At 43.9% G+C, this 15,662-nt stretch overlaps 2 protein-coding genes across 2 annotated transcripts in view; one reads left to right on the top strand and one right to left on the bottom strand.

The window, feature by feature from the left end:
- The window catches only part of LOC147336664 (protein NLRC3-like), a 146,332-nt gene that overhangs the window by 112,163 nt on the left and 18,507 nt on the right, over positions 1-15,662 (bottom strand). The gene's annotated exons all lie outside the window — the stretch shown is intronic.
- Positions 2,197-15,662, top strand: part of LOC147336670 (uncharacterized) — a 239,134-nt gene continuing 225,668 nt past the window's right edge. The window contains exon 1 of the mRNA XM_086285537.1: positions 2,197-4,599. Coding sequence (XP_086141663.1) covers positions 2,279-4,599 — 2,321 coding nt within the window. The 5' untranslated portion in view covers positions 2,197-2,278. The remainder of the gene's footprint in view (positions 4,600-15,662) is intronic.

The raw sequence follows: 15,662 nt of genomic DNA on the forward strand, positions 1-15,662 counted from the left end.
CAGTACTGTGCAGATTAAATGTTTTTTCCTTCCCGATGCATGTGAAAGGTTAAGACTTACATCTCCAAATGTACTGGAACTGATTTGAACCAGAGGACTCAGCCACACTGTTACTATGTACTGCATAAACACGTTTACCGATGAAGGTAAATCAGACGCTGTCCTGACTGTGTGGCTAAATTTTGTGCTGAAAGCATCAAATCAATTGAATATGATTAACTTGCTATGAGAGGTTTTTACTCCAAGTGTGACTTTTTCTGGCTTCATACACCTTTCAGGGTCAAATTCAAGCACTTTGTGAGCACGTTTAATGTCCATTTTCAACATTTTCCAGCACATTACCATAAAAAGGATGCATATTTCACTTCGCATCACCTGAATAAGACCACGTGAAAGGCCAAATTAATAATAAGTCTTCTCATCAGATATTGATGCTTCTTTCTTATGTGACACAAAAAACAGGAGGAGACAGATCTTTGCTTGTGTTGTTTTTTAAGTTCATTCATTCAAAACTAACTGTAAGACGCTTAACTACATTGCAGTCTGTGTTATTGTTGTAGACCTAATTATCACCTTTAAAGTGTTTGTGCTAATAACATCATGTAGAGTAAGACAGGCATAGAGAACAGCACTGACTGGGAGAGGCTTTGAACAGATGACATACTCAGATCAATTCAACACTTTAGACTTTAAAAATGCACAAGCGTCTTTCAAAAACCCATTTATTTAATCTATCATCATTGATATTATTATGTACAGTTATAATGTACTGTTCATCTCCCTTAAATAAACAGGCAGCCTTAAAGTGTGAAATAGTCACTTGTCTACTGTCTCAGTGGCTGATAGTGCCCCACAGGCCTCAATGTCAGCTTGAAGCCATTATGTTTCAATTGTTTAATGATAAACAGATTTTGAATGAAAGCGAGGAAACTTCGGTAGCACAAAAAAGTGCCTATTCTTTGTTCCCATACGGTTCAGTCATATTACCGTCATTTCCCCCTAAGCTGTTCCCAAAGACACCAGGTTAATACTTGAAAAGGCTGCAGCGATACACAAAAATATCATCAATATTCTGTTTACTTGGTGACAACGTCGCTTTTAGCCTTCAATCCGAAAGCCTGACGTTGGCTAGTTAAGCATCGGGCTAACGTTTAACGCTTTCACTTGAGGGAAGTAACTCGTATTACTGCTACTGCTGTGTAATCTTGGTTCAATTCACAGCATATTCTACAAGTTACCCTGCAATAACTAACTGTTAGAATAGCGCCACCGTATTGTATCGCACTGAGTGCACTTCAATCCTTTATCCCGCGAGTTTGCTAGCTAGCAAAATAATAATACCAATTTTAAACAAATAACATGTGTAACGTACACACTCGAGAAAATTATTTACTAGTACTTACGCAAACTCCCCCGTTGTGAAAACGTACAAATCCTTCTTGTATTTTTCGTTTTCCAGCAAACACTCATTAAAACGGCCTCCAGGCACATTAGCGCACTCACCCCCGACTGATCAGGGAGGGGGTGGGGGGTCACACACTGAAACAGACTAACGTGCAGAGGTACAGCCCAGGCAGAGAAATGTTGCTTTTAGACTTTGCGACTCGTTTTATTTCTCTATCTGATAAGAAAACTATTCAATCAGATAGTTATTTGTGGTGAATGAAATACGGTTACAGTTTCAAGAAGTTTTAAGCACCAAATCCGAAATCCAAGCACTGCAATATTAAAATCCAATTCAATTTCTTGTTTGCTCCGAAATCTACGACATGACTATATACAGAAAAGCTTGACATGGTATGCAAAAACAACCCCGAAGACAATACAAATACAAATACATGAACAAAAAATGTTTTAACTGTCAGTTATGTCATTTTAAAATTTTCCAAAACTAACATTTTCTTTGATTGACTGATATTAAATTGATTAGGGTCAAGTTTAGTGTGAACAATATTACACAAACAAGCACGTGTGTGCGCATGCGCACATATTAGAATCGCTTCGATCGCTTCTCATATGTGCGCATGCGCACATATTAGAATCGCTTCGATCGCTTGTGACGCGGTAACTTTGCTTTGATCCTTTCTGACGTCATAACTTTGCTTTGATCCCAAAACCCATAAATAGGAGCGCTCACCTGTTACTTTATGCTTAACGGACGTTGACCTGCAGCAACTAAAACCCTTTCGAGAAGTTTTGAGAGCAATTTACGAGAGAAACCAAAACAAGTTCAGTTTTGTTTCTCACCAATTCACAGCGCAAACAGACACATTACACCATGTCAGCCAACCCATCCTTCGGCTCAGATGAGCTTGGAATATCTAAAGGAACCATTTTGGGAGATCACCACATGGTGGAGGCTTTCCTTGGAGAAGGAAGCTTTGGTGTTGTAACGAAATGTCGCGATACAAAAAAGAACCAAACTGTTGCTATTAAAGTCAACAAGAGCGACCCTGAAATTCTGCTCCAGGCAAAACTGGAAATTTTCATCCTGGAGCAGCTACGACGCTTGGATCCAGACAGGTGCAACATTGTCGAATGGAACGGCTATTTCCTCGATGGAGAGCGCATTTGCTTGAATTTCGAACTCCTCGACCAAAGCCTGTCAGACTACATAGGGGACCGGAATAACCAAGGTCTCCCAATGAGAGAAATCAGGCCAATTTTGCATCAGCTCGCAAATGCTCTGTTCCACCTGGGTTCTGTGGGAATAGTGCATGCTGACCTCAAACCTGTCAACATCATGGTTGTGAACCGCAGTGAGTCTCAAGTCAGAGTCAAACTTATAGACTTTGGCATCGCATGTAACACCTCTGCAGTGATTCCTGGTGACTGTGTGGGGACAATTGGTTATTGTGCACCTGAGATTATGCTTGGCACTCCATATGATGAAGCAATTGACATGTGGTCTCTGGGGCTGGTAGCTGTGGAGCTTGCTACAGGGGTGCCTCTCTATCCTGGGGAAGACGATTATGACGTTTTGAAATTCATAATTGAAACCCAGGGTCAGCTACCAGATCATCTCCTAGAGTCTGGCTTGTACACTGACAGCTATTTCATCGAGGATAACCACAACGAACAGCGCTGGACATTTAAGACCCAAGAACAATTTCAATACGAGACAGATTATCGATCCAAGGAAACTCGATCGATAAAACTTAAGTGTCTCGATGACCTCGAACAACTGCTGAAAGTTAGGCAAGGACCGGAAAATGGCCAAACATTATTTGTAAGGCTAATCAAAGAAATGTTGGCCTTGGATGCAAATCAGCGCATAACACCCTCGGAGGTTCTGAAGCATCCCTTTTTCGACCCTGGCCTCTCAAGGAGAACCCCCTGCACGGACATGAATAGTACAGGGGGAGAACTCCTTGTGCTCTCTCAGCAGCCTTCAAGCTGGAAAAGTCATGGATCGCAAAAATTCAGCTACAGTTTCCAAAACTCAGTTGAATTTCCTCAAAAAAGAGACATCAACACCTCAGCCAACCCATCTGCCTCTGAAGATGATCTTCAAATAACGAAAGGGACCATTTTAGGAGATCAACACGTGGTGGAGGCCTTCCTTGGAGAAGGAGGCTTTGGTTTGGTAACCAGATGTCGCGATACAAAAAACAACAAAACGGTTGCTATTAAAGTCAACAAGAGTGACCCTGAAATTCTGCTCCAGGCAAAACTGGAAATTTTCATCCTGGAGCAGCTACGACGCTTGGATCCAGACAGGTGCAACATTGTCGAATGGAACGGCTATTTCCTCGATGGAGAGCGCATTTGCTTGAATTTCGAACTCCTCGACCAAAGCCTGTGGGACTACATTGGGGACCGGAATAACCGAGGTCTCCCAATGAGAGAACTCAGGCCAATTTTGCATCAGCTCGCAAATGCTCTGTTCCACCTGGGTTCTGTGGGAATAGTGCATGCTGACCTCAAACCTGGAAACATCATGGTTATGAACCGCAGTGAGTCTCCCGTCAAAGTCAAACTCATAGACTTTGGCCTCGCATGTAACACCTCTGCAGTGATTCCTGGTGACCGTGTGGGGACAATTGGTTATTGTGCACCTGAGGTTATGCTTGGCATTCCATACAACAAAGCAATCGACATGTGGTCTCTGGGGCTGGTAGCTGTGGAGCTTGCTACGGGGGTGCCTCTCTATCCTGGGGAAGACGATTATGATGTTTTGAAATTCATAATTGAAACCCAGGGTCAGCTACCAGATCATCTTCTAGAGTCTGGCTTGTACACTGACAGCTATTTCATCGAGGATAACTACAACGAACAGCGCTGGACATTTAAGACCCAAGAACAATTTCAATACGAGACAGATTATCGATCCAAGGAAACTCGATATATAAAACTTAAGCGTCTCGATGACCTCGAACAACTGCTGAAGGTTAGGCGAGGACCGGAAAATGGCCAAACATTATTTGTAAGGCTAATCAAAGAAATGTTGGCCTTGGATGCAAATCAGCGCATAACACCCTCGGAGGTTCTGAAGCATCCCTTTCTTGACCCTGGCCTCTCAAGGAGAACTCCCTGCACGGACATGAATAGTACAGGGGGACAAAACCTTGTGCTCTCTCAGCAGCAATCATCGTTTGGGTGGCCAGAATTTTAGGGGAGCTAGAAATTCTTGTGGAAAAAAAGCCCAAAACAATAACATCAACAAAAACAACCAATGAATGTGGTCTTAAACTTGGGCACAATTTGGCTTGAAATCCATCAACTAATCTCTCAATATTCAAAGCGGAGCAGCAGACAACTTACCATCACATCAGTCCTTCAATCAGACCTACAACAAACGTCTTCCTTCTCTCTTTTTTTTTTTTTTTTTAATAAATAGGACAGGGGGAATGAATGAGAGAAAGAGGGGGAGAGAAAGAAAGAAAACCAAAGGGGAGAAGAGACGGTGAGAAGGGGGGGGAAGAGAGAGAAAAAAAAAAAAAAAAAAAAAAACTCCTGGGTCACCTGTATGGAGAAAAAAACAAACAAACAAAAAAAACAAACAGAGGAGACCGCAAACAACAAAGAGCAACATAATAATAGAGAAAACAAAGCACCATCACAATAAACTAGCTAGTCATAGATATCAATAGTTACTAAATAATAAACGATATTGTGCAGCACGCAAGATAGACAGCGCACAGTGTGCTTTGAGGCAGCAGCCAAGAAAGCTTTAGTCCGCGTCTGTGAATACCCATGTGTGCATACCTGTGTGGATCAGCATGCTTGCATTCCAAAGGTTTCTCCATGTAATGATCTGCTAGGGAGTGTGGGGGGGCCACAGCCCCGTCCTCCAGGGTGTGAAGCGGGTATGGAGGAGATCAAAACTCCAGACATCCAGAGGCCCCCAGAACACAAGAGACCATGGAAGACCAACAGAGGGGCAGCCGCACCACTGTTCCAGTAAGAGCTGAGGAGAGTCCCAGATGAGGGCTCGCCCAGCAGCCGCGGAGCAGAAATCAGGGGGAGTTGCAGTGACGCGCCCGTGAGCTCCGCCGGCCCCCAGCTGTGCCTGAGTGACCGAGCCCCAGGCCGAGAGGCCGGGGGCACCCCACCTCCAAAGGGGCCCGAGCGAGCCCCAGGCCCCAGGCCCCGACAAGCGGCCGCCAAGGAGTGAGCCGGTGTGTACCCGGACGCCCACCCCCAGACACAAAGAACCACCAACACACCGACACCTGAGGGAGTCCGCCACCGGCAGGGGAAGTGGTGGTGGGTGGAGATAGGCCTCCAAACCTTGGAGGGCCTGAGGTGTCCCCAGAGAGGTGGCGTCTGATACCCAACCTGACATATAGACACAGACATACAGGCACACACAGACACAAACATCCATTCCCACCCTCATGCTCTCATATGCACTTACTCCACACTCAACCAACGTGGAGACAGACATAAAGAGACGCTGTACACACAATCACACTCCCCAAGCGTACTCTACAAACCGGGTCTAGGTACCCTTGCCCCTGGAGGGGGGAATTGCACCCAGACCCAGGTGGTGTTACCCTTTTCCCTGCGGTGGGGAGAGGCAGACCACCCCGACTCCGCAGCAGCAGGGAGGCCCCACACCCCAGACCGCAGTCGGACGGCCAACTCCTCCTACTAGCCCTCCCGCTCCAGCAGGCCGCAGAGAATGGGGGTGGGAGAAGACTCCAAACCTCCCTCCACCCGCTCATTGTAGTGTTGATGCATATGTGTTCTAAGGTGCAAAAAACCCAGGAGGGCATGGAGCTACCTGCCAAGGAGCAGCAGGTAAGCGCATAGTCCCTCCTGCTAGCCCTCAATGACTAAGTGTATTTAAAATTGAGAGGTGGGCAACGACGTCAGGGGTGAGGTATACACCCTGATGGTAATTTGGACTCCGTGATTGTGCCCACCCCCAAGATCCTATATGTATGTGTAATGAGAGTGTGAATAATGTGAATGTCTAAGTTGTGGGATACAATTGAGGCAGAGGCAGCCAGAAGGGGACAGAGGGGGGGGGGGGGTCTTCCTTCTCTCACCCCAACCGGTCACAGCAGATGGCCGCCCCGACCTGAGCCTGGTTCTGCCGGAGGTTTCTTCCTGTAAAAAGGGAGTTTTTCCTTCCCACTGTCGCCAAAGTGCTTGCTCATAGGGGGTCATATGATTGTTGGGTTCTCTGTATGTATTATTGTAGGGTCTACCTTACAATAATACATACAGCCTTGAAGTGACTGGTGATGTGATTTGCTGCTGAATGAATTGGGAACTAATTGGAAATCTGGATATTAATTAAATAAACCTGCTTTGAGCATCAATTAATTGTTGTTTGAAATTCTTTATAAATATATAAATATAGTGCCACTCTTCTACTGTTTAAATTGCAACTGTTTAAAACTGACTAATTTATTCATACACTTGAGCATAAACACACGCACAGTAAATGGCCTGTATTTGTACAGCGCTTTACTTAGTCCCCAAGGACCCCAAAGAGCTTTACACTACATTCAGTCATTCGCACATTCACACACACATTCACACACTGGTAATGGCAGCTACATTGTAGCCACAGCTGCCCTGGGGCGCACTGACAGAACATTGCAGAACCTTCAGCACCTCGTATGAAAAATATTTGACTGTGTGCATGCTTTTAGCACTGTTTGGATTTGAGAAAATCTAAAATAAATCGAAATTTGCTTTTAGAAGTTGTTTTATAAAGTTCAGTGGTATATCATGCATACAATAGGACATCTATTTAGATTTACATCTTCCACAGAAAAAACTGCACATTACTGAAACTTAGTATACTGGACTTTGTTGTTGTCCCACACAGGTTCAATTTCGAGTGGTAGATGGCTCAGTGCTCAGTCAACCAAGATTTTATGATAGTGGGCACAATGAGATAGATAAGCTGCTTGTAAACAGTACTTTTATGCTCTCTTTTTCCATTTGGATAAGAAAGAAAGAACCAGGAAACAAAGGCAAACAAATAATCTGTGCCTTTATCCCAGATTCACATTATAGGAACAGCTGCTCAATGACCACTGTAGTCTTTGCTTACTGCACTTTTATCTAGATCTATGCAAAGTGATCCACTACACCTACTTTTACAGTTAAATCATTTTATGAGCACTGATGCCATTTTAATCTGAGTTTCTACTCAAATACAATCAGTAAAGAAAAACACAGTCTGTGACGTTTGTTTTGAAGGAAAAGGTATTCCCTGCAAATGTTTATCTGTGTGAGACTATTCAGAAAACAGTCATTTTGTTTTATAGGTGAGACACTTGGCCTCTTTTTTCCTTGTTCTACGTTTGTCTTTTGTCCGATTACTCTGGAACACAAGATGGAAAACTGATATTCTCATGTTAAAAATATAGAAAAAGGATTTTATCACCCATAAATGTTAACTTCTCATGCCTCTAAGCACAAGCAGGAGCAGAAGTGCCCTCTGCAGTTTGTGTGTGGAAGTGCAAAAGCTTACAGCACCTGGTATTCCCAGGCAGTGTCCCATCCAGGGCCGTGCAGAGAGCTTTAAAGGGGCGGGTGCTCAAAGTTAAAAAGGGGCACATTGAACCAGGTTGAATAACAACAACACACATTCATCAAGAATCTAATATGGGAAGGGCAGGGCTGTGTTGATCTGAGACTGTAGACATTAAAAAGTCCATAGGAGAGATGGTAGCTGATTAAACAAGTGTCATGAGATAATAACAAAATGCAAAGATTGGTGACAGCGCTTGGAACCATAAGGCAACAAAAACTATGAGAAATAAACTAGACTCTGCCTGTGAATCACTCTTTGCTTCTCTTCTTCCTTCCATCCCATCATTTCATATATCACTCTCTACTTGCTGTCTATCTGAGAACAAGGCACAACTTGTTATTGCAATAAACTATAATCTAATCATCCACACCTAACAACTCAGGCACTTAATCTATAATACACTCAACAAAAATATAAACGCAACACCTTTGTTACTGCTCCCATTCCCAATGGGATGGACGTAGAGACCTAAAATTCATTCCAGATACACAATATAACCATCCCTCCCAAACAGTGGTCACAAATCAGTCCAAATGTGTGGTAGTGGGCACATCTGCTATATTGAGATAATCCATCCCACCTCACAGGTGTGCCACATCAGGATGCTGATCTGACATCATGAGTAGTGCACAGGTGTACCTCAGACTGCCCACAACAAAAGGCCACAGTTCTCCCTCTGAACCACTAGATGTCTCTGTTATCTAAATGAAGACGTGCAGCACAGCAACCACAGCAGCGCTCAGATCACACGTGTCCTGTTATTATGTATAAAAGCATGAAACAGGTGAGACAGGTGGGATCAATATTAATGTTGTGGAAATATATGAAAAAGAAACAAAAGAGTGAAAACATTTCGTGTTTCTAGAAAGATCTTTCAGCTCACAGCTGCTCACAGACTGTATTTACAAGTGACAAACTGCAACTCTACAGTACATCTACAGTATATATCAAATATATTCTGTATTCAAATCTATTGAGTGATGTTTGAAAGTCTTTCCAGGTGAGTTTGATCCAGGAGGGTCTGAAGCCAGAGTCAGACAGAGACTGTGCAGAGACTGTAGAAGGACAGAGCAGCAGCAGAGCAGTCCAGATACACTGATAATCCTCTGTCAGATCCAGAGGGACACACAGGGATGATGCTGGACTCTACATTGTGTCTGACAGTGGAGCTGTTCTCAGAGCAGTTCACTCTGCAGCACTGACAGTCATCTGCACTTCTTCTCATTCCTCTGTCAGTCACTGCTGGATGAAGCTCTCCTCTCCACCTCCCAGTAACATGGCCCAGTCAGAGCGTCTCTACACACAAGCTGCTGCTGCTTCAACCTCTCTGGATCATCAGGACACAGCTGCTCCTCTCTCAGCACACACACCGTCCTGTTTACCACCAGCTCCACCTGCAGAGAGAAGAAGGAAGAGCAGAGGAGATAAACGAGTGTTTCCAGAGACTCTTCATCAGCTGTCAGTCAGTGATGCAGCACATCCAGTATAAAGAGCAGCAGGGACTTCAGTGCTGGGACTGTACTAGGACTCATTGTTGCTTCACTTTTTCTAATCTTTGGATTTTCATTGAAGTTGCTGACAATGTTTTTCCCTCCTAGTTTGAGTTTGGACTTTCATTCATTAGAAGAACCTTGGTGTGTCCACTCTGAGCTCTGTAGGAACCCCAACAACAAGCCCAACAATCCAGATGGACGGTTCCAGCTGTTAACTGGAGGAATTCCATCCAAACATCTGCTCTCACTAAATTCTTCCTCACCTACAGACTGTGTTCTTCACTGCTTTAAACTTGGAAATGAATGCAGTCATTGGTCTGCGTGCTGCTTTGTTCAGAGAGATGATTGGCTGTTGACAGTGTTTGATCAGAGCGTGACAGCTGTTACTATGGTGACCATAAAGGTCAGAAACAGGAAGTGTTTGTGTCCAATCCTGAAGCCTGTCACCATTCTCCTCTCACAGCTTCACTGAGAAGCTGCAGCTTTACAGAAAACACTGGATCTTTGTTTCATACTGACTGTGTTTAGTACAATACTGCTGACAGCACCACCCACTCACTCCATCACTCTACTTACACCAGAGTCTCCAGTCTGTAGTCTGGACTCTGCTGAAGATCAGACAGCTGCTTCACATCTGGATCCTTCAGGTTGTTTCCTCTCAGGTCCAGCTGTCTCAGATGGGAGGGGTTGGACTTCAGTGCTGCTGCTAGATAATCACAGCTGATCTCTGACAAGCCACAGACACTCAATCTGTATAAAGAATGAAAGATGTAAGTTTATTAGACAAAGTGTGAGCTTGAAATCATTCAGTGTTTCATCATCTGTTCAGAGCTGAAGAAGGTTCAGAATGTAGAAGTTTAGAAAATGGAAACTCCAAACAGCTGAAGCCAACAGGAAGCAGCTTCAAACAGGAAACTGTGCAGAGTTTCAGACTATATTTCCTGATGCAGCCAGTTGGATTTTGGAGATTTGAATCTCTGTTCTGTGACTAAGTCCTTGAATCATTTCTTCCAGCTGGTCCAACAAGACAGACTAAGTATTGGACATGTGTTGTGGCTCCATTAGGGAAGCTTCTAAATGTGATGTGATGGCCCCTCTGGGTCTGTCAGGTCACAGGACTGAAGAGAGCTCAAACTGGGCACACAGTTGTTCCAGTCTGGACCAAAGACTCTATACTGGGACTGAGGGACTGCTTTGACTGCACCCACTAGGACTTTTTAAAGGCTTCTGTTTGCACTTTTTCACATACAAATTACAACCTTTAATAGAAACCTATTGGTCAGCATCTTATTAGCCTGCTGTTAGCTTCATTCCACAGAAAACTGAGAGAAACTAACAGAGTTGATAAAGAATAAAGAGAAATGTGCTGATTTAAAGCCTTTGAAGTGCTTCAGATGATCTCTGTCCACTTCTGTCCACTCATTCATTCATGTAAGCTTTCTAATGCAGCTTTAATCTTCACAGTCTGCTTCATGAAACTCATTCTAACCCTGAATGTCAGAGTGTTCCTCCTTCTCTTTCCCATCATTCATGCTGGCAGTGGAGGAGATTTGGATGTTGGACTGTGTTTTGGATGATGTGTGTATGTTTGTGTTGGACTGCTGTCTGTAAAGCAAACACACATTTTGCTTTGGATTTCAGTGTCAGAAAGACTTTAAGGTGGAATGAAGGGTTGGAGAGTTTCACAGTGAATTATCCAGTGGAGGATTTTTCTTCTTCTTTGAAGGTTTGAAATGTGAACATTGTTCTGCTGCTGTCAATGGACTAAACCAGAGAAGAAAACAGACTTCACCATGAAGATCCTCAGTGTGGATCAGTATAATATCAGCCTGATGTCTGCAGTTTAGTGTCAGCACAACTTTCACATCATATTCATATCAGCACAACTAAAACATGCTGACTGACCTCAGAGTTTCAAGTCCACATCCTGGACTCTCCAGGAAACCACACAGATGCTTCACTCCTGAATCCTGCAGCTTGTTGTTGCAGCTCAGCTCCAGCTCTCTCAGATGGGAGGGGTTGGACTTCAGCGCTGCTGCCAGATAATCACAGCTGATCTCTGACAAACCACAGCTCACCAATCTGTATAAAGAATGAAAGATGTAAGTTTATTAGACAAAGTGTGAGCTTGAAATCATTCAGTGTTTCATCATCTGTTCAGAGCTGAAGAAGGTTCAGAATGTAGAAGTTTAGAAAATGGAAACTCCAAACAGCTGAAGCCATCAGGAAGCAGCTTCAAACAAACACAACAAGAGAAAAAACTCTGAATGTTTCACATTAAAGTCGTACATTTATCATAAAAACAGGACAAAGACTTGAAAAAGTCGTGTTTTTCCTTCCAGGAACCACAAGGCTTCACTTTTAAAGGTGAAGTGTGAAAGAAATGGACATATTTGAAGTCCAACACCTTTTTCCAGTCACATTATTAAAGCAGACAAACTACAAGCTCATTTTCATTCCATCAAGTCATCTTCTGACCTGGACTAACAACACTGGTCTCTATGGCTGTATCCCAATTCAGGGTCTGCAGCCTTAAAGTACGCATTTCAAGGCCGATTACGTCACAGCGGCGTGCTGAAGGCTGTCCCAATTCAAAGGCTGCTCGAAATGCGGCCCTGAAATGCGTCCTTCATTTCCCTGAATTTCAAGGCTGTGTCAGTGTAGACTTCGTGGCCCAACATATCCCAGAATTCATAGCGCGGTGGTGGGTGTGGATAATAACGGCGGATGAGGGGCACCCGAAGAGTAAACTTTAAGTAAGTACTGAATATTATGTCACTTATTTATGTGTAAATGTTTAATAACGAAGAACATTAAAACATTACTGTTGGCCACATGTTGGCAAAGTTATGTGACATTTGTACTAACTTGGTTTTAAAGCCTTTACTTTAAAATATACGCCGTTCAATAGCTGAGCTTAATCTTACAGAGAATGATCAAACCTCAGGTAGAAGCAAACAAAAAAATGAACAAAAGATTTTCTCCTTCATTTCTGTCAAACAAAGCTGTATGACACGTTTCCAGCTGTTAGTATCATGGTTTCTAGGCAACCTGGGCAGCGCAACGGAGGCTAGACCGTCCCATTTCACAAGCCTCGCACTTCCGGCCTTAGCGGTCTTTGAGTACGCGGCCCTTGAGGATCGGTGAGGCTGCGTACTTTAAGGCTGCAGATCCTGAATTGGGATATAGCCCATGTGCAGCTGGCTGTGAGACCAGTGCTCAGGGAGCGTCTACAAAGTGCAACACTGAAAGAACATCACACACTCATTTGCTTCCAGCACTTTCACACAAACATCTACTGTCATTATTGTCACCAAACTCTGTGGATCCTTTATTGCAAATTAAAATGGGATCAAATGGTCAGAAAAAAGAGGGTTATGAGGAAATATGATGAAATGTTTTTTATCAGTTTCTATCAGTTTTATTTGTCATATGCAAGTTAGCACAGGGTCAACATTGCAATGGAATGTGTTTGACGAGCTGCAGTCACTCAGCAGCATGATACAGTAGGAGAAAATATAATAAAATAAAATAAAATAATACAGAAAATAGAAAAATAGTGAGGAGCAAATATTAGAGAGACATGATAAAAGAGAAAAGATGACTAAATATATATATGTATCTATAAATATAAATATATGTACACTAGTGATTAAATAACAAAATCTTGAAAAGAAATATGACAGGAGGGCAGATGGGATATTGCACAGGAATGAGCAGCAGAAAATCACAGTATTGCACTTTTAAATATAAATATCAATAACAATAAAGTGGAGTGACCAGTGCAGATTAAACAGAGTACTTGTGAAGCTGCAGGGTAGCTTCTGAGTGCTGTGTTGTGTGTGTTTAAGTGTTGTGGTTGAGGTGTCGAATGGCTTGGTGGTAAAAACTGTTTTTGAGTCTTGTAGTCCGAGCAGACAGGCTCCTGTAACATCTGCCAGATGGTAACAAGGAGAACAGCTGATATGCTGGGTGGCTGTGGTCCTTGATGATGCTGTGTGCTTTACGGAGGCATCGCTGGAGATAAATGTCCTGAATGGCAGGAAGCCTCGTGCCAGTGATGTGCTCTGCTGCCTTCACCACCCTCTGTAGTGATTTACGGCTGCTGGCAGAGCAGCTTCCGTACCAAACTGTGATGCAGCTCGTCAGCAAGCTCTCAATTACACACCTGTAAAAATTTGAGGTGATGTTGGCATTCATGCTAAACTTCCTCAGCCTCCTCAGGAAGTAAAGCCGCTGGCGAGCTTTCCTGATAGCAGTGTCTGTGTGAAGGGTCCAGGAGAAGTCCTCAGTGATGTTGACTCCAAGGAATTTGAAACTGCTGACCCTTTCGACCTTGACACCGTTGATGTGGATGGGCTGGTGCTCTCTGACTGGTCGTTTCCGGTAGTCCACTATCATCTCTCTAGTTTTGCTGATGTTGAGAGTCAGGTTATTTTCCAGGCACCACTCGTACAGTGCCATCACCTCATCTCTATAGGCCGTCTCATCGTTGTCTGTGATGAGGCCTATGATGGTTGTGTCATCCGCAAACTTGATGATGATGTTGGACTCTTGTTTAGCAACACAGTCGTGTGTGAACAGGGGATATAGGAGGGGGCTAAGCACACAACCCTGTGGCGTACCTGTGTTTAGGATGAGTGGTGAGGAGGTGTGCTTACCAACTCTCACCACCTGGGGCCTGTTTGTGAGGAAGTTTAGAATCCATCTGCACATCGGTGTTCCCAGCCCAAGGTTGACGAGCTTCGTGGCAAGTTTTGAGGGGATGATGGTGTTAAATGCTGAGCTGTAGTCGATGAAGAGCATCCTTGCATATGTATTCCCTTTCTCCAGGTGAGTGAGGGTGGTGTGCGTTGCCAGGGCGATGGCATCCTCTGTGGCTCTGTTTGTCCGATAGGCAAACTGAAGAGGGTCCAGTGTGTCAGGGAGGGATGAGCAGATGTGACCTTTGACCAGCCGCTCCAGGCACTTCATGATGACGGATGTCAGTGCAACAGGACGGTAGTCATTCAGACAGGAGATCACTGATTTTTTGGGAACGGGAATGATGGTGGATGCTTTGAGGGACGTGGGGACCACTGACTGCCTCAGGGAGAGGTTGAAGATGTTGGTGAACACCTCTGCCAGCTCGTCTGCACACACTCCGAGTAGCCGGACTGGGATGCCGTCTGGTCCTGGAGCTTTGTGAGGATTTACCTTTTTAAAGGTCCATCTCACAGCTTCTGTTTTCAGAGTTAGAGTTGCAGCCTCACTGTCCTCCTGAGGGTAGAGGATCTGCTCTCTGTTGTCTAAACGAGCATAGAAGTTGTTAAGCTCGTCTGCAAGAGATGCAGTGGGCTGAACACTGACTGTGTTGACCTTCTTGTAGTCAGTGATGCAGCACAGTCCATTCCACAGTCGCCTGGTGTCAAAGCTGTGGTAGCTGGACTCCATTTTGTCCTTGTAGTCCTTTCTGGCCTTTTTTATGGACTTTCGGAGGTCATACCCGGCTGCTTTATATGCATCAGCATCCCCGGAGTTAAAGGCAGAGGTCCGCACTTTTAGCTTGGAGCGGACGTCTTTATTTACCCAGGGTTTCTGATTTGGATATATGCGAACAGTGGTTTTTGTGATGGTATCATCCATGCACTTTCCAATATATCCAATGACAGAGTCTGTGAGTTCAAATGTTGTGTGTTAGCAGCAAGTTATTGAATCATTTTCCTCAGAAACCAAAAAAAAATGATTGACAAACATGTTTTTACAAACTCAGTGTTGGACTTGGATCAGCAGGATAAGCTGATGTTTAAAGGCATTTGAGTCTCGCTGTATGAGAGTCCAGTTATTACTCAATATTTATGGATGATGTTCTTTCAGTGTTGCACTTTGTAGACGCTCCCTCAGCCTCACAGCCAGCTGCACATGGATCAGCTGACATTACCCAGCATTAGAGGCGGGTGTAAAAAAAATGGATTTTCCTATTTAAATGGTTTTAATTTGAATAAAGCGATGTTGATTCATTCAATCCTGAATCGATTTTTAATATAAATGTATTTTGCCAGAATCTCAGGTTAAAGCTCCCAAAAGTATTTCAACAACAAGCAAACAGATAAAACAGTAAATGAGAGCAGCTAAACACACAAAGATGGAAACACAGAGCGTGGATCGTTCACTCGACGGCACGTACA

This window comes from Aulonocara sp. 'chitande type north' Nkhata Bay, linkage group LG3 (genome assembly GCF_057382095.1).
Source record: "Aulonocara sp. 'chitande type north' Nkhata Bay isolate Kocher_YH1m ecotype deep benthic linkage group LG3, A_spYH_male_GT1.1, whole genome shotgun sequence".
NCBI lineage: Eukaryota > Metazoa > Chordata > Actinopteri > Cichliformes > Cichlidae > Aulonocara > Aulonocara sp. 'chitande type north' Nkhata Bay.